We start from the raw sequence: 23,662 nt of genomic DNA, 5'->3' as shown, positions 1-23,662 counted from the left end.
TGAATTTAATAAGTCATTCAAGACAAGGAACACTTTTCTGCATTTCCTTTAATTTAATTTAACACTTTAAAATATATTGCAATACTGCTGTGTACAAAATAGCTTTCACACTCGCAACAAAGTGGTTGCATAGCCTAAACAGATGCCTTCCTGTTTCCTCTATGGTGTAATAGTTTAATCAAAGACAAAGTGGGAACAACGTCGTTTTAATCGACGTCCTGTGAATCTTGCCTAGTTCCTAGTCCTCTTTACCAGGCGCGTGGTTAATTCGTTTCGGTTCACGTGGGGCAGGTGACGTAATCGAAGCGATTCACGGTAGAGGCCTGTGGAAAAAATTGACATACCTAATGGAAAGACGAATATACTCCTCTGCGCGAAACAGTCATTTTCCAAATTAATTCCCATATAGAAATACATTAACTTTACTCGGTGGGAATTAAGGGTTTATCTCAGACTCTTTTCCTTACATCTACAATGAACAAAATTCTACAACACGAAGATTGAAACGAAATATCTGAGCCGTACTACTCCTTAATCCTTGTTCTTGTTTTTATCTTTCTTCCTTGGGTTGATTCTTCGTTTAATCCAGCGCATGTAATTTTTCAGTTGTGTGTATACACCGTATTTTCCTTGTGTCGCACATCCTTCTCCCCAGCTCGATAAACCAACCACGGCCCAGCTATCATCCGCAGAACGCCTGACCTAATGAAAAGAAAATACCGGATAAAAATATTACAAGGGTGGACAAAGGATGAGAGATAGACGAGGAGATTTTCACCCTTATCCACTATTATCAGCTGGTGTTCAATCAAAAGAGCTGAGAGCTCAAAGTATTAATAATAATAATAATAATAATAATAATAATAATAATAATAATAATAATAATAATAATAATAATAATAATGGCTTTATTGGTAACATTTCTACATAGTAGCTCTACATTTACCAATTAAACTAACCTAACCTAACAAATAAAATGATATTTACAATTAAAACTCTATAATCATTAAATTACTGTATACTACTATGCTATATTGTACTATATACATTTATGCGTTTAAAAAAATACTATACTATATACATCTAAGAGAAAAATAAAAATAAAAAGCTACAGGAGATCAATCTGTTAATTTAGTTTTCTTCAAAAGGAAGCGCTTTGCCTCCCTGCAAAATGCATCATGGTCCACAGTGTTTTTAAGGTTCGTTGGAAGTTTGTTAAATAGGGTAGCGGCGTGATCTTGAAAGGTGTTAGATATTAGTGGGATTTCTACTTGAATACATCTGTTTGACCTTAAGATTCTGGACGGATTCTGGATTATTAGACATCATCTGCGTGTTATAAACGTAGTTTGACTTAATTTAAACTGATAGAGTTTCACAAACCTCTCCAAGAAGTGAAAAGAGGGCTTATAAAATCGTTTGCTATTCCAGTAGTGCTAATCTCTCATGGCCAAAACTTTTTGTAATTAAAATTACATTTCCTCGATAATCTCTTAGCCAGACTTCCTCCATGCGTGATGGACGAGGGCAAACAGTGGCCGAGAATGTGACAGAAGCTAGATTTTGCTGGTTACCGTTAACGTTTGTCACCTCATGAGCTGTAATCAACTTTACAGCTACATTAATTTTAACCTACCACAAGGGGGGAACCGCTGTCGCCTTTGCAGGCATCCTTCTCCCCTCTAGAGTCCCCAGCGCAGACAACTTTGTCTGTTATTACTTCAGCATTCGTGGCGTTTTCGCGGCAATTCTTGTGGGACACGAACTTGATTTGAATCTGCTGAAGCACGGCGTTTGGAGGTCCTGCCAAATCATCAGGAGAAACCTGGGAAAAAATCACACAAAAGAAAATAATATTCTTTTAACTTCTGTATCATACAGCGAGTCATAAGGAGAATCATCCAGCTTGGATGCCCTTTACTTTAGTTCTCTATCACAGCAGAGTGCTTAAGGGTTGGTTGGTATTCGTTTTAGTCTTTTCAGTTATTTTGAGTTATACTTTGGCTCCATTTTGGATCGTATTGGAATGTAGATAACTCGATCCATTCCTCTCTCGACTCTCCACGGTACAGGAGATATGATGACGCAGTTCAAACACTAAGTTAACAATAACTTGTAGCAATCTTGCATTCGCGGGGCAGGTGCAACGAGAAACAAAGAACAAAATACATGCCGGAACTGAAAGAGTTTCTGGAACACCTTAAAACAAGTTTAGTTTAGGGTTAGGCTGGGTGATCTAGGATGTCTCGGCGTGTTCTGGTGTGCATGGGATTTGGCTCATGAAGTCTTTACGATCGTAATCCAAGAGATGCAAGGCACTTACCCTTCGAGAAGACCCCCAACCTGCTATCACGCAGGACTTCCCTGGTCTAACGTAGAACACATCAGTCGGTAGAGGCAGACACACTGTTCTGACAAAAGGCGAGAACTTCACTGCATGCTCCAAGCGAATAAGGGCCAAGTCGTCTCCTAGATTCGCCAAGCTTGCATTTGGATGTAAGATGAGTTTTTTGGCTCGTATATTCTGCTCAGTTCCCTCTTCTTCAAATCGCTCATGCTCACCTAACAAAAGGTACGCGTCACAAGTCGTTAATGATGATGTAGCACTGTTGGAAGTTAAGTTAACGTTGTTAAGTTACATTGACGATTCAAACAAGGATGGCAGTTTACATATCATTGCTGACAATCGCTAGCGTCATTAATATCTCCCGAAGTCATTTCTCATTATTTCGAAGGCGAAAGTAACTACCATCTGAGTCGGATTTTCTCGAATTTCATCCTTAATGATAATGAATAAACTGTATTTACTTCACGGGCACGAGTGTTGACCTACAAAGGAAAGACCACTGAGCTCCTAAGGAAAGGCAAGCACACCTGTCAGGTGTTCTAACACCACTGAACTCAAGGGAGAATCTGGAGAATCGTCGCTAGCTAGGCCTTTTCTAGGTTCATGTGTGAAATAGTCCTGCATTCTTCCGGGATATCTGTAACGTTGAAATTACAAAGTATCGTACTATACAGTCAAAAGCCGTTAAATAACACAAAGAGTACTAGTGTATGCATAAGAGAGGTGTCTGTGTTAATCCGGTTTCCATAACGCGCGCTTCAACTGCATAGGGACAAATTTGTTCCGATTTGAGACGTAAGCCAAAATTATTTTGTTTTTACGGTAACCAAGTCAACTTGAACTTGAACACTCTGACATTACGCGAACCCAAAATGTTACTGTGAGATACCATAAAGTAGAAATGGTCTTTGCTTACCCAATACAACCGTCACGTCTTTTGCTTCCACCTTTCCGTCATAATAAAAGCAATGAGCCACAGTTACAACCCAGTTCTCTTTAATAAGCGCACCACCACACCGGAAGTTGCTTTTCACGAAGACAGCCGCCTGCCAAGGCCAAGCACCTGGTTTAGCCTCTCTACCACCTACTATACGGAAGTTCTTTTCCGCTTCATTTCTTAGCTGAGTATCTCCAGCGACACCACATTCACTGTAATCTTAAAATAGGCAAAAGAAATGAAAATCAAAGGATTAAAGGGTTACATTGAAATCATAAGTAGGATATTTCCAAATGAAAAAAAAAATATGCTTTCTGCCATGTAGTAAAACGTTGTTGTTCCAAAGCCCGAGAAGAGAAACCTTGACGTAGTAAAATAAAACCGAACTAAGCAAACGGTCCACATTTTTCAATGGTCTACACTCTTTTGGGTCGAGTAGAAGTTCTCGCGAGGTCTCACGTGAATGGCTCGCTACCCTTCGAGGGAACAATAAAACAAACAACGGAAGCAATGCCCCTAGCCGCAAAAACAATAGCAACTGCTACACTAGAGGACAACCTATACGATTAACATGTTTTGTAGTGTAGCGCTACAGATTCTTTTTCTAGACACTCTTCGTGGACTCTTGCAAATAACGAGTCTGATTGGTTCCCTCATTATTGCTCATTTCGTTGATAGAACAGGATCGCCCGGGCATTCAGGCTACGTTTACACGGGACCGGTCCGGAACCGTTCCGAACCGAACCGGACCTGTTTACATGGACCAATTTGGAACCGATCCAGGTGTTAATAGCAGGTCCAGCTTTGGATCCGTTTCGGACCGGTTCCAGAACGGTCCCGTGTAAACAGAAGGCCTATCCGGTCCGAAAATCACCGGATCCGTTCCGGACCGGTCCCGTGTAAACATAGCCTCAGTGAAAGGAAACATGATTGTTTGTTTATGGCTTAACAATTATAGGTTTAGGACTAGTACGTAAAGTTAACCTAGACAATAAGACTGCTCGTCCTCGTCTAGTCAACTTGGCTATGTTTTGTAGAAAAAATGGGTTTTTCGCCCAGTTTTTAATTATTTTTTAATAGTGTCACAAAGTGGTCAAAACTTAAGTGGCACCACGAGTTTTGTTAACATTAATAAAAATTAATGGATACGCACCCATGAGCACGAAAAAAACATGTTCAGCAACGGTTAAACAAACTCACCAACTCCTTTTGCAGTGATCATCTCTTTAAGCTTAGTCAAATCTTCAAAGTTTTTAAGAAGAAAGACATGCGTTCGGAAGGGTTCGGAAGCAATGCTTCGCAGTTCCTGCTCATCCACGCTGTCTGTCACGCCAATGGCATAGATTTCGAAATCACAACTGTCACGCAGTATCATGGCATCAGAAGTGGGATCACCACCGATATTGGATCTACCGTCTGTGATGAGGAACAGCGCTTTCTTGCTGCGCTTGCGGGTCTCAGGCACAATTTCTTCAATAGTCTTGTTCAGTGCAAGGCGTGTAGCAGTGCCTCCAGCGATGAAGTTCAAGTTTTCTAAAGAGTTAAAAAAAAATTCGAAGCTACCAATACGATGGAGAGAAGTGACCTAGTTTATGCAGTTCGTATTGTTGTGCGGGACACACCTGGGACCATCACCAACTGCCAGTTTTAAATAGATGTGGGCGTCTTTAATTTGTAGAAAGGATACTACAAAGGATATTTGTACCCCAAAACTCAAAGGGAATCTGTTCGTTTCTCACAAAGACATTCGTCTCATGCAGGATTTCCACTTTAACCTAGGCTTGAACAGAATCGAGATAATGTGTTATCGAGTTGACTTACCAAGAGTTGCAATGGCTTCCTTTTTGCTGGGCATAGCGTTAGTTTTCAGGTTAAAAATAACTTTGGCTGTCGAGCTGAACGTAACAACAGCAACTCTCGTCCCTGTTGAAGAGTTGGATATTCCAAACTCGTCGATTATCGTTTTGGCGAAAGCAATTCCTTTTTTAAAGTTCGTATCTCCGACACTTGCCGAGCTGTCAAATACGAACACCAGATCGAGGCCTCCAGCACCCGAGGATAATCCCGCCCGAGCCAAGCTGTCGGTTGTCATCCAGCTCAATTTGTCAATAAAATGTTCACGAAGGCTTTCTGCAACCCTCTTCAGGCTTTTTAAAGGATCTGAAAAAAAGTGGAAACGCCGTTAATGTCAAGAGTTTTGAATCAGTAGTCACTTAGTGATACCATTTGCGCTATTGACCGACCGACCGACCGACCGACCGGCTGACTGGTTGACCTTTGTAGTAAGGGGTTGTATGACCATAACTTTATGCATAAGACGTAGTTACCTATTTTCCTGCAGGTTGGTGTAGTTCCGTTCCATCGAACAGTCTTACATGAACGACACAAAGGAACGCATCGGAGGGAACTAAGACCGACAAGTTCATATCCTTCATCACAAGAAAAACGAACTTGAGTTCCTTCTAAAAACAAACTTCCATCACGGCGACCATGTTTCGGGATACCTGGATCTCGGCACTTTGTCTCTGGGTAAAAAGAATATGGTGTTTAAAAAGGTTTTTTTTTATTGAGAACAACAAATCTTCTTACAATACTAACATTACTTACAAAGGTTAAAAAGGTTAAATAGGTAGCACAGATAGCATATGTTTAATAATTGTGCTCAGGTAAAGCCAGGTAAAGCCAAACGTGGCGATTTCCCATCAAACGTCAGCGTTCTTATATAAGTTCTCTAATTCCTTCACAGGCAGAAGTTTGACCCTAATCAAAAGGTAATTATCATTTTCCTTGATTACTTTTCCCATTGACTGTAGAAATCTGAGACGCGTGTGCAGAACAGAATCAGTGAGAGTTTGACTATTAACACATTACCTGTGAAAAACGCTCTCTGGCGCAAAACCATCCCTGCATAAAGAGACTACATTAAACAAACTACTTAAATAAGATCTTTTACTTACTTTTTGTACAACGAGGCAGTTGTTTCGGTGACCACTTTCCATTCTCAGTGCAAGTCAGCTCCACATTGCCTCTGAGACGGTACTTGTCGTTACAAAAGTACTTGACAGTTGAACCAACAGTGAAGTCCTCATCCTGCGGTTCAAAGTATCCGTGGCTTATACCCTGAGGTCTTTGACATAATTGACGTGTTGCTTCTGTTGTCAGGAAGACGAATAATAAACTAATGTTTTCAATAATTCTTCTTTTAACATGTTAACTATGATAGTTCAAAGAAATGGATCTTTAAACATCGAGGAAACGGGAATAAAGCTTGCAACATTGCATTATCCCCCAAGTACTAGAAACATTTCGCATTGCTAGTTACGTAGAATTCATCAACAGAAATACAAGGTTTATTAGACTTATTATGTTCATAATAAGTCTCTCCCCGACACCTTTCAAACTACGTAAGAAAGCTATGACACTTTTACCGTATTTCAAACAATGCAACCAAGTATTCGTGTGCTTTGTTTGCAACCAGTTTGACCCTACCAGAGGTTTTCTGGCTTCTTTCTTCTTTCTTTCCGTAGCCCAGGTTTCCTTAAGTTGAAGGGAAAAACCTCTGGAACTTGGATGTTTTTCAACGATCTTATAGCCACAGGTTAAATTTACGATAGCGGCCATTGTTTGTTTTTATGATTTCTAAAGGGAAACAAAACAAATTACGATAGTCCCCCTGGGAAACCACATGGGTAATTTGCATTATAACATCGGCAACCGGCTATAGTGAATATAGTTTGTTTGATACTCACTAGCCTGGCACGTGGGAGGCTTTCCAACCCACTTCCCTCCGTTGCACCTGATGAAGCGAAGCCCGATTGTCTTGTAGCCATTGTTACACGTGTACAGGGCATATGACTTTGTAGACCTGACCTTCCCATTGGCTACACTTGGTGGGTCAGTACAATCCCCTGTTCGCTTCTCGCAGGTAACACCAGTGAATCCGCGCGCACAGGTGCATGTGAAGCGGTTGACGCCTTCTGCGCATGTTCCACCGTTTTGGCATGGAGTAGAGTCACACTCGTTGTATTCCACATCGCATAACTTTCCGGTCAGGCCAGGTTTGCATACACAAGAGAATCCATTAGTGTGATCCACACACTGTGAAGCGTTTTTGCACGGATTGGATGTACAGTTCGTCACGTCACACTGATTTCCTGTGCAGTACGGGACTATGAAGAAACGATTCACAATGAGTATCATCATGCCTTTTTTATTGAATTGGCATTCACAATTAAGAACAGCCCAGTAAGAAGTGAGACGTGAGTCCCAACGCAGGTTGAGCCCATGACCTTCCACGTAGTGATCGGATGCTTTAATGACCTTAAGTGACTGACGTACAGGAAGACTGGTGGCGAGCGAGGATATTTACAAAGTTAATTAGTGACACTTGTCCTGCATACCGCTCAATTCGGTACCGGTTGTAAACGGTGTCAGATCTCCTTAGAATAATGAGACTTACATTGACTTAGCTGGAAACAAACTTAATCCTTGTCGTGCAGGAAATAAAGCTTAAAAAATAAAGTGTGGTTGCTCGAATTCATGGTGTATGATAAAAGACGTGTCTTACAGTCAAATACGTTACATGATGTACGGCCTTTGATCTTTCATAGGTACTGAGTTGGCAGAAAAGCGGGCGTTTTGTGTGAAGAAATTCACTCGATACGACAGTTCCGTGATGAAACAAACGACGGCTTGAGCTTAAAAATTTATGATTCTTTTAAAGAAAAAAGTTTCTTTTGGTAAAGCATAATTTCCAGTAGGTAAATCTATATAAAAAAAACACACAAATTTCTATTTCAGTTTTTCGGAAGTTACTATGTCATTGTATTATATTTAATTTCTCGATCTAAAAATAACAAAATTCATTTCTCACCTGCAACAAGGGTGTAGGTAGAAAATCCTACGAGGATAAATGTGTGAATTAACACGGACGTGAAAAATGCCATCCTCTTTATTTTCTAGGAAATAAAAGGATCAATTATGTTCAACATCTTCCGAACCGAAGAAAGCAATTGATTGAGGGAACATACTCGAAATTTCAAATAGCTTTTGTATATTTACGTAAGACCAACCACTAAACTCCAAACTTGTGAGTTTTATCATAAATGAATTCCTGATTCAGCAAAGATGGAAAGAATGTCCACGTGAAAGCTGAAGTGAACCTATGGTACTTTCATTTACTGTTTATCAAACTAATAAATTAAATATGCGCCCGAGAATTTCGTTTTCAGATTTCTCCTATTAATCGATATCCGCAAATCTTTATCGATTGTTAATGACTACCGATCTCAAGCGATTGTCGATTTTTATCAATTATCGATTGACTACGCCTTATAATATTGACAAACAGACAGTTGAAGAGATAGAAGAAAATCATTAATTCTGGGACGCCAAACAAGGAAATGTGTTGCAATCAGCAAGGATAGTTTATCATGTTTATATTTGGTGTTTTGAGGATCGATGCCAAATGTGTAAAAGGGCATTTGCCTCAGGCTAGCTAGGCTATTTGGTAAACAATTGCCAGGCGTTCGTTGCTAAATAATACTTCATCGACTATCTAGTGTACCGCGCCCGTTTAGCTGTGTACTGTACTGTGTAATATTGTCCTATATATCTTATGTACACTCTAAGGGAAATATCCTTACAGACGGAGTCACGTATAAACACACGTAATAGCTTTAGTCACATAGTCGGTAGCTAACCGTGAAGCTATAAATAAAATTATGATTACATCTCAGCAATGGCATACAGATCAATAGGTATACAGCTGAACTTAACAGCTTAACGTACCGGTTTCCGTGGACAATCCTTGACGCGTTAAATGTAAACCAAACTTATTTCAATCAGAATTTTTCGGAAACGTGAGGGCTTTCGTCTTCCTTCAGCTCTCCTTGCAATGACGCATTGAGTCAAATCCGGTCAAAGACTATCAGCTATCAGTCTGACACATGCGTCACGCCATATCACTGCTGGAACAATCTTTAACGATATGCTGCTGAGAAACAGTTGACAGTTAAATTCTTCAATGATTACATGCAAAGTACTTCCCCCGTAGAGTAAAACTGATGAGATTTTACCCGCGGGGGGAGGGGGAAGGTAGGGGGGACTCGCATATTAAAGTGACGGGGATTTTTGGTCTCGCTTAAGGTGTTACGGACAAAACGTCAATACTTTTAGCCATAATGGTCTTGTTTAGGGTTACACACGAAGAAATATACAAATATTAATTATATTCTTAGTTTTTTGGTATCTTTTAGGAGTCAACAAAAGGTTGAGCCACACCTAGATTGGTCTCTTTTAGCGGTTCTTTTTAAAATTTCCGACGAGCATCCCCGTCCGTGGAGTCACCCCAACCCCGGAGGAGATTTAAGCATATGGTATGGGAAATTGGACCGAAAAAATTGAACGACATTTACATGCCAAGAAAAGCTCAGGAGACACAGGGTCAGCACTCATATTGTGAAAGTTAATTAGAAAAATTCGGGAGAAAGATAAAGCATCGATATCAACAGATAAACATGGACGTGCATACATTTTAAATGGAAAATTAATATTTACTGGAGTCGTTGCCAGTTTATATCTTCTATCCCCCCACACAATGCCAGGTTAGACTCTCAGATTAGCCAATGATGGAAAGACCCCAGGTCAAAAGAAACTGAAATTAAATAATTATTCACTCCTTTATAGAAGTCAGCTTTAGCTATCCACGTGTTGCTTCAGCTTAAGTCGTCAGGAATGGCAAAATAAACGCGTAGATGATAGCAGAAAGGATAATTGTCTCGAAACGAAAGCAAGTTTTTTTTAAGTTTGTTGTTCGTAATCTCTCTTAATCTTCGTCAGTCCAAACCGTCCTTGCATATTTTCACGTTTTTGTTTACTCCTTGGATGCTTTTTTATGTAAGTAGACTATTATTTTGAAGTTTCCTTCAATCTGGAAGTAATCAGAAAAATGGCTGAAAATATCTTCACACTGCTCTTTTAAAAACATATTAAGACGACGTTTCGACGTTGAACAAACGTCAAGTCAAAATTTAAGTTGATACGTATTGTATTAATACTGACTAAAAACAATAGATCAATCGCACATGGAATAAAAAGTGTTAGAATGTCTTTTATTTCGTTCGTTTTTCCGCAGTCTAAGCATTGCTTAAAATAGTCCTGAATAGCATACTATGGAGCGCTGGCTTTGACTCAAGACGTTTGACCCCTGCCCCCAGACAGTGGAGATACCACATGAAGGTGCTTGGCAAAACAACAATCTTAGCCCTGTTACGGTTGACATATGAACAGTCCCCCATTTATCTCTCTGCACTTCGAATAATTTATTACTTCATCGATCAACAAAGTTTACTCTTCACGATAAGTTCCTTTATTCTCTTTAATTTCAACTATGGCTTTGAATTGACACTGAGGAGAAATAAGGTTTTAGGACTATATATATGTAACGTGCGACTTAAGTGTTTTTGTAGGGTGACACTTTCATCTCCGAGAAAACCGACTTTTCTGCAACTAAGGTGGTTTTGGACATTTGCCACATCACTCTCGTGTTATTGGTTGAGACTCTTGGCTCTACTTCAGAATACCGCAATGATTCGATTTAGTGCCCAGCTTTGAGAAAGCGCCCCCCCCCCCCCCCCCATCTAATAAGCGCCCTGGTTGAATGTGTTTTTGTCAAAAAGGGCTCTTATTACTTAGGTACTCCTGCAACAATAAGTGCCCCTATTCTGTTTTAGTTATATCCCAGATTTTTAGAATAACTGTTTTTTCTATGTGTGTCGACTGCATGTCTATTTCATGTGAGGGCCTTGAAACAAAACAAAGCTTCTCCGTTTTACACATTAAGGTGTTTATGCCAAAGGACATAACCACCCTGTCGCGCCCCAATAGGCACCTTCCCATAAGCTGCCAATATTTAATAAGCGTCACTAGGCCTTTTCGAAGTTTTCGGTTAGCTGGAGTGGGACGCGAGAAACTGAAGGCGAGGCGTTTCTTCGTCTTTTTCTCACTCGCTGTTTTTGGCACTGCTCCACAACTAAATGGATACCCTCTTCCATTTCAGAGCGGACCCTCAGTGTAAAGGGGAGAACTTGGTCATTGATGTCACAAGGCGTCCCTACAGACGAACGTATGTTAACAAGGCCTCGCCCTGAGTAAAACATACTTTTAAAATGGTTCTTTGTTACATACCGTCAGCTACCGTTCGATTTTAAAAGGTCTTAAATAACAGCCCATAATATTTTAGCCATTTTCTGCTGGGCACATGTTCCTTTTGTTAGATCCACTTCCTTAAAAAAAAAAAAACAGGAATACAAAACGCCTTTTTAAAAAAATATCGATCGTTATTTCTCTTCTTGTGTAACCGCGTTACAACAGTTTGTTATCCGTTGTTATTGTTGTTGATGCAGTTGCTGTTGTTGTTGTTGTTGTTGTTGTTGTTGTTGTTGTTGTTGTTGTTGTTGTTGGCGTGCTAGACATTTACTTTACTTTGTACGGACGACTCAGTTATAAACAAATAGTCAACTTGTAAATTCAATGCACCTTTATTGCAATAACAAACAACTGTCTCTAAGATGGACCCCGATTTGCTTTGGTAATGAAAATCGTATCTGTCTTCCGTAAAAGTAGAAGATACCGTTATGTAAAGTGATAACCTCGAAACAAGGTCCCTATAGAAAATATATCCAATGATTATTTCATTCAGTTTCAGTAAATATGTAAGTTTCACAGAAATTAAAGTTCACAAGTGTTCTCCCCTGGAAGTACATTCTAAACATATCTAAATAGATATTGAATTACCAGTCTTTTTTACAAAAGGTTTGGAATTATCATAGTTTTAAAAAGCAATTTACACGAAACAAAGTGAAAGAAAAAATGTTAACAAATTATCACAACTGTTTATATATATTTTTAAAAATTGCGTACATCGTACGTGGTTGCCTATAAAATATGGGTGCACATGGTACATATTTGCACCCCATTAAATATGAGTACATAAAGGCACCCTCAAACTGCTAGTTTATTTTAGCCACCACCTAAATTACATACATATACATTCAAAAGTCCTACAAATTTTAAAGAGGCTGTAAATATGCCCATAACTACTAGTGAAATTTGATTATATTCGTATTGAAACAATATCTACCGAGCCATATGTTCTGTGATAATTTCCTAAGAAAAACAATTATGGTTTAACTTAAAATGATATTTCCGTTTAATTAGTTAGGAATATCAAAGCATGTAGCTTCGGAAATCCCACCATTGAAACTATTGTATATCAATAATACGAGCTCAATTTCCGAGTGGAAAAATTCAATTGAATAGTTTTAACAACTTTTTTAAATAGCCAAAATTGACCGTCAATTTGGAAAAATGGACTAAGTGGAACTGAACGTCAGAATAGTAGTTCTCATAGAAACAATCAACTTACAATAAGGAGTTTGATTCAAACAAGAATAACCCTTTGTAGGACAATATAAATTAGAACTTTACGAATCAATAAGCTGAAGTCATGATTATATATTGCTTTGATTCTATTAACTGTTACATTAAGTGTTAATGGTAGACTGCCTAATGGCATGTTGTAGAAAAGCAAATAAACTTGCCTTAGCCATCATCAGATTCCGCCTCTTAACCTTAAATAGTAAGGTCGTCTTTTGGCTATACAGAACAACTCTTTCAAATAACGAAAGCACTGCTCAAGAACTTTCATTTAATGATTACGCAACTGCATTTCATCCACAGACTTCAAACTTAGTAAACTTAGTATGAAAAGAATAGAGAATGAATTCTGAAAGTCGATATTAATCAACCCAATATCAATTAATTCCAGGCCAACTGATAGATTTAATGTTGGACCCTGTTATTCAATGTTAGAAACATATAAATAGACTAACTGTTGAGCTCTGATATTAGATGTTACAACCATATGTCAATAAACTAGAGGTTGCATTTCAGGAGTTAGAATTATATGCTTTTAGCTTATTAAATTAGTTTAAAAGTAGTAGTTGGGTCCAGACGACGAATCTGTCCGTCCTAGTTGATGGCTACTACTGCTGCTGTACATACGAACTGTATTTGTCACAGACGAGCTTCCTACTGGACGAGCCGTTTGGTCATCAGCCTGCTGCTAAAAAGTGAATAAACATGAAAAACTTTAAGAAAAAAAAAAACAGGAAGAATCTGTCTACCTATGATCTCATTTTGACTCATATTTATACAATTTTCGGTTGATAATAGAGCGCTTGTTGCTCCAGTGTGAAAAAAGTTCAATCCATGATTTGACTTTACTTTCGCCCACGGGTGTTTTGAAAGAAGGCCTTATTAGACAGGGGGGCTTTATACTTCAAACCATATATCGGCAGGTCTATTAGGCCCTCAGGGGGTTTGAAAGGCGGCCTTATTAGCGAGGGGGGCTTTCTTCAACCATATATCGTCAAGTCTCATACAAAGGAAATTAAGTCGACTTTTTAATGTTTTAGTGCTGGTTAGTAACACAAAATTTGAGATTAATTGGTTACTATAAAATGTAAGCGTGGATGAATAGCTTCAAAAACATAAAGTTGCCCTCACGGCTGGTTCTCATTTTCATGATGGACCATCTTGGAAAGAGGGGAACTGAATAGAGGAGGGCTTATTATTAAAATAACTTGAATTGCCAGAGGAGCCAGAAAGGGGCTTATTAGAGAGGGGGCGTAAAAAAGGATTGTGCACTAAAAAGAGCTTTCTATCACAAGGTCAGAATGAAATTGGCTTTATAAGCCCATTTTTTCTTTCTTAGGACCAGCTGAAAATATTTGCTTCAACGCATTGTCATGACTGCCCATTAATTTTGATATCTATTCGTGTAAAAACGAGCACAGTTCTTTTAAAAAAGTACAGTTTAATGTATATTACCTCCTGCATTAGCTCAGTTTTCCTGTTTTCCAGGTAATCCAGCTTTTCGCCCAGTTTCTCAAACTCTTTCTCCATTCGGTCACTGTTTGTTTGCAAGGTAACGCTTTTTTGCCCAGATGCTCGAGCTGAGTCGTCGTTAGAGTATCTTGGGCTTGGGACTGAAGGCTTAAAAAATATAATGATTTTAGTTGGGTACGAACCTATTACTAATTTTCTTCTAAAAAGCAAAGAGGAAAGTGGGGATACTTAAAAATTCATTCAATTTCGCTAGTCAGAGTACTACACTTATAAATAAGGTTACCTTAATAATCCCAGTTTTTTTTTCTTAAATTAATGACTGCTACCGGTCCAATACAAAATCCATACATAATTTATATGTCCTTTCTCCGTTATTTCGTTAGCAGGGGCGGATCCAGGATTTTTCAAACGGGGGTGGCTGGTTTTTTTGTTTACTATACTTTTCAAGCGCCAGTTTGTTTTTTATGAGCGGGGTTTCGAGCTTTCAGGCAGTTTTTTGAAGTGGGAGTGCAGATGATTTTTGGTCTGAGGCTCATATTTAATGGCGGCGAAGGCTCCATCCCCCTAGGGGGGTCTGGGGGCATGCCCCCCTCAGAAAATTTTGAAAAGTTGAAGCCTCTTAGACGCGATTTCCGCCATTCTGAGCAGCTTTATACAGCTATCAATTAAGTTATTAAACCACTGTTTTTCCTTGATAATTTGGCAAAATATTCTTTCTTTAACTTACCTTGAGTTATATTTTGGAGAAAAGTCTAGTTCTTATGACATGAACAGTGATTGAAATTTAAAGTTGACAAGCCACGAACTTACAGGAAAAAACAGATATGCGTTTTTTTGCTAACCCACGTGCGTGAAAATTTTTAGCCCTTGTCAAAGTGGCCTGGGGGCAACTTTGGCGACTTCGTTTGCTTGTGAAATCGCTTCGATGCGTATAAACGGTACGAAAACTCGTTTAAAAAGGATGTAAATGGAGACGAAGTCATTCCAGCAAGGCTAAAACAACTCTTGAAAGTTAAAAGGAATCTAACTTTTTAAAATTAAACACACATGTGTTGCTACATTAAGCCAGAAGTTTGTAAAACAGGCTGTCGAAAATCTCCTATTTTGGAAAAATAGCCTTTCTTAACTTTGAACGGCCGCCTGACTATGAAAGTTGGATGGAAATTGTCCTTATTTTCTATTTAATATGTTTATTTTCATTTTTCTGGTGGATCAAGGGGGGTGGCTAGCCACCCAATCCACCCCCCTGGATCCGCCCCTGGTTAGCTCATTTTAAGCAGCCCATATCCGCGTCAGCTTAATCCGATAGCTCGAACTAAAACTCGTTAAATTCGTTAAAATGCAGTACCTAAAAAAACAGCTAAACTATTCCCAGAACTTTTATCACTGGCATGTGAATTTTCTCTACACTGGGTCTCTCGAAAATACGACGCATGACTCGACCAACATCTGCCTGATATGTCGCCAAAACGTTCTAATATTGCACGATAATGTATAGGTATTTACCTTTTGATCTCCGTTGTTGTAAGGCTCAAAGCATGATACAGGAGGTTTGGGGGCTACGGCCATGGTCTTTAATCCCTGAGCAGTTTTCAAAACTGGACAATTCTTTCCTGCACTGTCCCACTGGACGAGTTCTCTGTTGTAGTACTGCGCCTCTTTTGTTGCAATTTTCAACTTTTCGTTTTTGTGCCTTAGTTCTTGGAGTTCTCGTTCGAGGAGGCTTTGTTCTGGTTTTCTTGGACTTGTCACTTGAGTCTCACTCTTAAGCGAATTGATGTCTCTCCCAAGGCTATAGGCAATCATTTGTTGTTCGGACAAAGCACGTTCAAGTCGTGTCTTGCTTTCCTGGAGCTCGAATATTTCGCTTCTCAAGGTCGATAAGGTATTGTCGTAGATCCTCCTTTCGTCTTGTGACCTCTTGTAAAATTCTTGCTCCAGGAAAATTTTCAGCTCTTGAGTAATCTTCTGAGTTTTTTGCTCGTTTTCCAATTTTTCGTGCTCGAATTGATGCTCTAACTTGCTCTTTTCTTTCTTGAAATGTTCTTCCATTTCTATGATCTTTCTTTCTGCCTTGGCGAGTTTGTCCTTTAGCCCAGCGATTGTTGCGTCTGCTGATCTCTGGTAAGCTTGAGCAGCTTGTTTGTTTTCTTCGCGAAGTCTGTTCATCAGTTCTTGCTTTCCTCTTTCAATCTTGTTCCTCCATTCTGCCATTTCTGTTTCGTACTTCTTCTCCAGCTCTTTTTTCTCCTTCGAGAAAGAGTCGGAGAGATAAGCCTTTTCTTCTCTCATCTTAGAAAGTTCTCGGGACATAGCCTCCAGGGTGACATTGAGCAATTCTTTTTCATGTTCCAATTTTCCTGACAGTTCATCTTTATCCCTCTGGCTTTGTTGAAGCAAAGAATCCTTCTCTCTTAACAACATCTCGTTTTGCATCCTCAGTTTTCTTTCCGTCTCCAGCAACTGTTCCTTTTCTGTACGAAATTCTTTTTCCAGCTTGTAGAGAGAGTCTTGCAGTTGCCTCTCACGCACTGAAACTTCCATTGTTATCGTAGCCTGGTATTCAAGGCGAATTTTCTCTTCCAATTCTTCTGTTTTGGTCTTGAATTTTGTTTCCATATTGATCTTGTCTGTTTCGGAACGTTCTATGAGTTCCAGCCTGTGTTTTTCTTTGACCTCTCTCAACTGAATTTCTAATTCATACTCGATCTTTCGACGTTCTTCTGTAAAGCGATAAGTCAACTGCTCTTTGGTCCTCTCAACCGTCCTCTCTAAGTCGTAGATCTTGCTCTCCAGCTCAGACTTGGTCCTTGTTAGGGCGGCTACCTCGGCCTTATACTTCTCTTCGTTTTGATTATACCTCTTGTTATCTTCTTGTATTCTCTTGTTGTACTCCTCGATAAGCTGTTTCTTTTCCGACAGGAGCTCTTGTTGCACGTCGTTCTTTTCCTTTTCAAGTTCTTTTTGGACTTTCTCTATCTCCTTGCTGGTTACCTCTCTGAAGTATTGCTCGCGCTCATATCTAACTGTGTTGATCTCGTGCTTGTACGTTTGCTCGAGTTGACTCAGTTTCCTTTCACACAACTCCCTTTCGTTTGTTGCTTCTTCTTTCAAATCCTTTAATTGCTTCTCATAATATTCCTCCAGAGTTTTCTTTTCTTTTGTAAGGTTCTCTATTTCTTCTCGATGTCTGTACATGATCTCATCTGTTTTGCGTTTCCATTCTCGGTTCTTTTCCTCGAAGATGTAAGACTTCTGTTGTAGTTCTGCCCTTAGGGTTTCAGCCTTCTTTCTTTCACTCTCGTACTTCTCTAGTAAGCTTTGTAATTCAAAATTGAAACGCTCTTCGTTTCTCTTCTTTTCTTCCTCAACAGAGTTCATGGAATCCTTCAAGCGTCTAATAACGCTTTCTTGTTCACTAATAACCTTTTGCAGTCGTTGTACTTCTGCCAATGCTTTGTCTTTTTCACTGGTACATTTTGCTTCTTCGGCCTCGTAGTTTTCTTTGAGTTGCTCTATTTCCCGTTTGGATCCTTCCTCGGAGTCTGAAAGCTTTTTGGCCAGTGAATCTAATTCTTCTGTCAGTCTTTTGTTGAGATACTCCAGCTCTGTTATCTTTAACTTTAACTCGCCATTTTCCTGGTTGAGTTTGTTTTCCTTAGATGTCAGACCCTCAAGTTGAGATCGTAAGCGTGTAATTTCGTTAAGCATCTCACGGTTTGCAATCTCGAGCTCCACAGAAGCTTTTAACTTTGTCTCATACTCTTGAATTTTCAAATTAAATTGATTAATCTCGGTTTTATTTAGCTCTTCATTTTCGTTTCGAAGTCGTTCAGCTTCTTCTAATTTCAATCGCAGTTGTTCCGATTCATTGCTCAGCTTTCTGTTTTCGTCTTCAAGTTTCTCAATTTGGTTTATAAATTCGTAGAGTTCCTTCTCCCATTCAAGGTTTTGTCTGCTTGCTTCTTCTTCGAGTCTTGACACAGTTATCGTCAGTTCTTCGACCGATGCAGTAAGCTCCTTCTTTTCTATTTCCAGTACCTCATTGGTTGACTTCTGTTCTTCTAGCCGTTTGTTCAAACTGGCCAAGGCATCTTCGTATTCATTTGTCTGGTCATTCATTTCCTTCTCATGGTTGTTCCTTAAATTTGCCATATTGTTTGCATAGTCTTCCTCTGCATTGCTGTATTTTGTTTTCCAATTTGTCACTTCTATCGAAAGCTCTTGAATCTCAATTTTGAGCTTGCCTTTCTCTTGTGCTTCTTTAGTTAGCGACTCTTGGAGTTTCGATACTTGTAACCCACATTTTACTTCAATTTCCTTTCGTTCCTTGATAATCCGTTCTTCGTACCTAGCTACAATCTCCTTCTTGGTTAGTTCAAGACTTTGTACGCGACCAAAAAGAGCCTTCTTTTCCTTTTCCAGCTCAGCGATTTTCTTCTGCAGCGCGGCTACTTGTGCATTAAATTCTTCTTGGCTTTCTTTAAGGCTGTTTTGTACTCGATCTAGGTCTTTCTCTGTTGCTGCCAGTTGCACGTTTTTCTGCTCGAGGTCTTCTTTCATCTTTGCAATAATTTCCTTGAGCTTGGCCGCATCTTTTTCATATTTGTTCTTGTTTTCGTCCATCCATTTCTCCCGCTTCTTTATTTCTTCTTTCAACTCGGCTATTTCTGTTTTATGACTAGCTGTTTCTTCTTTGTTCTTTTTATCCAGATTTTGGCATCTCTCCGCTAGTTTCTCGTTCTCTTTTGTTAGCTCTGTTATCTTCAAATCATTTTGGTTTTGTAGCTCCTTGATCTTGGTCTCGAGATCTCTTATCGTTTGTTCTAATTTGGAGATGGCAGCCTCCTTTTCGCTTTTAAATTGTTGTAACTTCTTGTTATGTTGTGCCTTCAAGTTCTCCATTTCCATTTTAAATTGTTTTTCCATCTCAGCCTTCTCTTTTTTGAACCTTTCAGTCATCTCTTCTTTCGTATTTTTTATCGTTGCTTCATACTGCTCTCTTATTTTAAAAGTTTCTTTGCGGAGTTTATCAAGTTGTGCTTGTAGCTTCTTCTTCTGCGTCTCGAGTTTCTCTTTTTCTGCTGTAAAGTGGGAAGTTCTCTTCTCAAAATCTTGTAGCAAATCTGTAATCTTCATTTCGTACTTCTTTACAATTTCGCTTTGTCTCTCGATCAGCTGTTGTTTATCTTGATCAAAATTTTCCTCAAGCTCGCTCTTTTCCTTGTCGCATTTCTCCTTTAAGGTGGTTTTAATTTCGGTAATTTTTACCTTATAGTTTTCCTCAATTGTTGTGCATTTTTTAATCAATTCTTCTTCTTTCTTGGAATGCGACTCTTTCAAGGTTTCTTTCTCTTCTTTCAATTTCTCTAGTTTTGACTTCAGCTCGTCTTGCATATCGGCGATTTTCTTTTCATAATCAGCTACAGTTTGCTCGTGAGTCTCAGTTAACTGACTTCTTTCATCGGCAAATTCCTTTTCCATCTCTTCCTTTTCCTTTTCATATTTCTGCCGAAGTTCTTTCTTTAGGTCCTTCATGAGCTGTTCATACTTGTCAACGCTGCTCGAGAACTCCTCTCTCAAACCTTGAATTTTCTCTTTGTACTTCTCTTCTTGACTTTCCATAGCGGCTTCTAAATCTACCAGTTTCTTCTCGTACCTCTCTTTGATTCCCGCTATTTGTTCTTCGTAGGTTTTTATTGTGCTTGCATTGGACGCCTTTAGTTCTTCTATCTGCTTCGAAAAGCTTGACTCCAGTTCTGTCTTTTCTTTGTTGCATTTTTCAGTCATCTCTTCTTTTAGCTCCTTTGTTTTTAATTTATTCTGTTTCTCTAACTCCGCCATTTCTTGCCTCAGCGCCTCCATAGCTTTCTGGTGTGCCTCCTTTAAGCTCTTGAGCTCATTTTCCATCTCTTCGGCTTTGGCATCCATTTCTTCTTGGAGGCTGGTTATCTTTTCTTCGTACTCATTTACCACAGTCCTTTGTGATTCAATCAAGGTGGTTTTCTCTTTGGCGAAATTTTCTTCCATTTCACTCTTTTCCTTGTTGCATTTTTCTGTCATCTCCTCTTTGACTTCCTTCAGTTGTTTCTCGTGACCCTGTTTCAATACCAGAATTTCTTGTTCCAATTTTTCGATGTTGGTTTTGTTGGTTTCTTCCAACCGTTCCATTTCTTTCTCCATCTGAGCTATTTTAACTTCGTATTCTTGCTGCATGCTGGTAAGTTTAGTTTCATAACCTTGAATCTCAGTCTTATGACCTTCAATCAGTTGGTCTCGCTCTTTCGTGAAGTTTGCTTCAAACTCCTCTTTCTCTTTTTCATATTTTTCCAGCAGTTCTTGCTCCAAAGTCTTCATATCCTCTTTGTACTTGTGTTCAAGGGACGTAAGTTTCTCCTGCCACGACCCAATTTCGACGGCGTGCTTTTCTATTAACTCTCTTTTCTCTGCCTCCAATTTCATTATAACCAATTTGTTTTCCTTCCGAATCTCCTGGATTCGTACTTCATTTTGTTGGATAATCTTCTTATATTTGGTGATCAGGTCTTGCTTTTCTGTATCAAACTCACTTTCCATGTCGTTCTCCTTTTGAAGGTACTCCATCTTTAACTTATCCTGAAGCTCCTTCATCAATGATTTGTGGCTTTCGTCGAGCTCTTTGCATCTCCTCTTCAACTCCGCTATTTCCTCCAAAGAACTATTATAACTTGTCTCCAATTTATCCTTCTGTGCTTTGAGCTGTTCTAGCTGTTCCTCGTACTGCTGAGTAATCGAAGTTATCTTCACCTCGTATTCTTCTAGGGCCTTTTGGTGTGTTGTTATCATCGATTCTTTCTCTTTCGTGAAAGCAGGCTTCCATCTCACCTTTTTCTAATTGGAATTTTTCTGTTAGCTCAATCCTCAAGTTGGCCAGCATTTCTTCATATTGCTTTTCAAGCGCCGAGCATTTTTCGCGCCACGTTGTTATTTGTGTAGTGAGGGTGGCATTTTTCTTTTCCAATTTTTCTTTGTCGATTTTTAGTTGTCCCAGCTTGACTTCGTAATCTTGCTGAATCTGCACTATCTTGATCTCATATTCCTTTGTGCTCTTCTGATACGTCTGTAAGAGCCCCTCGTTTTCCGCTCGAAGCATCTGTATTTGCTCCTCATAGCTATCCTGCATTTCATCTTTTTCGGTTGAAAACCGCGTTTCCATCTCTGCCTTCTCCATCTTGCACTTGTTCGCGAGCTCCCTTTTCAAATCTTCAATCATTCGAAGATTCTCTATCTCCATGGTGGAAATTTTCTGTTTGAGTCGTTGAACTTCTCTTTGGGACTCGTTGTACTTTTTCTGCCAATTGTCTCGGTCGATTTTGAGTTGTCCGATCTTGATTTCGTATTCCTGGATGATCTTTGTCTTAGAAAGCTCATATTCGGTGACGGAGTTTCGGTACATATCATTTAGGCCTTTCTTCTCTTCTTCCAGTATTTGTATCCTTTGCTTGAGTTTTTCAATTTCTGCGCTGTTATCCATGGGAATTGTCCCCACGACCTCCATTTCCCAAGTTCCGCCTTGGTCCTCCATTGGCATTTCACTGGTGACCACAGAGTAGTTGGTAGGTTCCACGTAGTAACCACCCCATCCATCCATTGGTTGGGATTCGGTTATTTCGGCAGCAGACATCTCGTTTGTTTCTGTGCTAAGTAAATACATATAATTCAACAAAATTACACATGGATTCAGTAGTAACGACTTTTGGAAGTAGCTATTTATTTCTTTAGCTTTTATTCTCTTCATTTCTATTTTCAGGAATGTTTTGTCAGTTCGGTCGTTTTATTTTCGCTTAATCTTTAAAAAGTCCATCAATTAAGTAGCCTACATAACATAAAATATTTGCGCATAAAATAAGAAACCTTCAGTTCCTTTTCATTGCTCATTGTACAGGCTTGTTAACGTACAGCAGTAAGAATTTGTATTGCTTTAAGATACGTTTATTCAAGCCTATACTTGAAAAAAAAATGTTTTTTCTTACTGATAGCCAAACTTCTCCTTTTCTAATGTTCCAAGTTAATGTTCATTTTAATCCTATAAAATGCCTACTTGACATGGATTCATATTGTAAGGAGAAATATGGTAATAATCACCCCTGCAATTTACCAGGTTAATTTACATAGCCACAAGTGACATATAATTTGACCACATCATGTGGTTGCACATTTTGTGTAGCATCCGGGGATGCAAAAGCTACAAAAAATGTAATTTATTATCAAAATTCAAAACTGAATACAACCAAATTCGTAACTTTATATATCATGATAAAATCAGTTACAGTCCATTTTCCGCCAACAGTTGTTTCAATAAATACTCCAAAAAGTTGACAAATTACATATACTTTTCAAATCGAGCGCTTACTTTTTAAGTTCTATGTTGAGATTTTTTCTGATTTAAGCTTAATATTTAATGGTAAAGAAATGTTTTAAATTTGTAAAGAAAAAACGATAGAATGAAATTCTTAACGTTGGTCAAAAAATAATATTTCAGCCAAATATAGCATTAACCGTTAATAAACATTTGGTTATGAAACAAGATTTTTTTAACATTTGCAGATAACACTGTAAACCATAGCCTCAATCTTCGGCACAGAAATTTTTTTTAAATGGGCATTTCAATAAGACATTTAACGTCAAATTCGAACCTTTTTACTTTTACAGAAACGTTATATCTTTAAGTTGCAAAAGGACTGCGTTACAAAATTGTATAGATGTAAAGCAAACCGCTTTTTTCCTTATACAGCAAACCTACCTGAATTACAGTACCAATGTTTCCCTCTTTGATTTAAATTTTGATTCCTTTACACTCTTATTTCGCTCTATAGCTACATCTTAACAAAAACCCTCTCTTATATTAGCGTTTGGGATTAACCGTGTTAAGAACGGCAATTACTTAGATTGTTTGGAGCTCACAATAAACAGCGGACGAAAAGGTCCACTCTGCCCTTGTCGAGTTGGATAAGTTTGTTCCAGGATGTAAACAGTTCGGTTTAAAATAATGTTATTATTTATAGCTGTGCCAAATTAGTTCAAGGCATTGTCCAATCAGAATAGGTGTTTTTGACACCTTTAATTAATTTGCTTATCTCTTGCAACAGGTCACGCGGAGCTTGTCTTGTCTGTACGAATAATTATGATAATTTATTAAATAACTGCACAAAGATTGCACGAACCTAAAATAAAGGCTGGACATTAAAAGTGGAGAAAATCGCTAGATGACGATTTTTAATTGTTCATCGGCTCATAAAGCAAGTGTCATTCTTCACAACCATTAAAACTGTACAACAGAAAAGACATTGCTCTCCTTTTAATTTTCACTCAAACTATTTTAAAGCCGTAGGATGTTAAAAACGCGTGAAACCACAAAGCTCCAGGGATTTTGGAAAGAGTAAAAGAAAGCCAATTGCCAGTTTTGCTGTTCTTCATTCTCTATACAG

The 23,662-nt window shown here is 38.8% G+C and overlaps 2 protein-coding genes across 2 annotated transcripts; both read right to left on the bottom strand.

Annotated features, from left to right (window-relative positions):
* Positions 1 to 30: 30 nt before the first annotated feature.
* Positions 31 to 9,228, bottom strand: LOC144642498 (complement C2-like). Its single transcript, XM_078501462.1, has 11 exons — positions 9,075 to 9,228; positions 8,158 to 8,242; positions 7,034 to 7,453; positions 6,242 to 6,436; positions 5,612 to 5,809; positions 5,106 to 5,444; positions 4,485 to 4,817; positions 3,264 to 3,503; positions 2,324 to 2,562; positions 1,637 to 1,825; positions 31 to 702 (listed from the first exon to the last, which is right to left on the bottom strand). Exons 2-11 carry the CDS (start codon positions 8,228 to 8,230, stop codon positions 532 to 534), a joined length of 2,397 nt encoding a protein of 798 aa, XP_078357588.1. The 5' UTR covers positions 8,231 to 8,242; positions 9,075 to 9,228; the 3' UTR covers positions 31 to 531.
* Positions 9,229 to 11,805: 2,577 nt separating this feature from the next.
* On the bottom strand, positions 11,806 to 23,168 carry LOC144642048 (uncharacterized). The gene is given in 5 exon segments (XM_078501049.1): positions 11,806 to 13,410; positions 14,178 to 14,342; positions 15,702 to 21,044; positions 21,046 to 21,874; positions 22,978 to 23,168. Coding segments are annotated over 4 exon segments (6,456 nt in total). The 5' UTR covers positions 21,859 to 21,874; positions 22,978 to 23,168; the 3' UTR covers positions 11,806 to 13,275.
* Positions 23,169 to 23,662: the final 494 nt, after the last annotated feature.

The sequence above is a fragment of the Oculina patagonica genome, chromosome 1, assembly GCF_052425735.1.
Source record: "Oculina patagonica isolate OP01 chromosome 1, crgOcupat, whole genome shotgun sequence".
Taxonomy (NCBI): Eukaryota; Metazoa; Cnidaria; class Anthozoa; order Scleractinia; family Oculinidae; genus Oculina; species Oculina patagonica.
Note: the sequence above shows the minus strand (reverse complement) of the source record. Positions and strands in the feature narration are given on the sequence as shown.

Coding starts and splice junctions, on each gene's coding strand:
- LOC144642498 (XM_078501462.1), bottom strand. CDS start 8,230: ATGGCATTTTTCACGTCCGTGTTAATTCACACATTTATCCTCGTAGGA. Junction 5,445..5,611: donor ACCAACCTGCAGGAAAATAG/GTAACTACGTCT, acceptor ACTTTTTTTCAG/ATCCTTTAAAAAGCCTGAAG. Junction 1,826..2,323: donor GTTGGGGGTCTTCTCGAAGG/GTAAGTGCCTTG, acceptor ATTTTTTCCCAG/GTTTCTCCTGATGATTTGGC.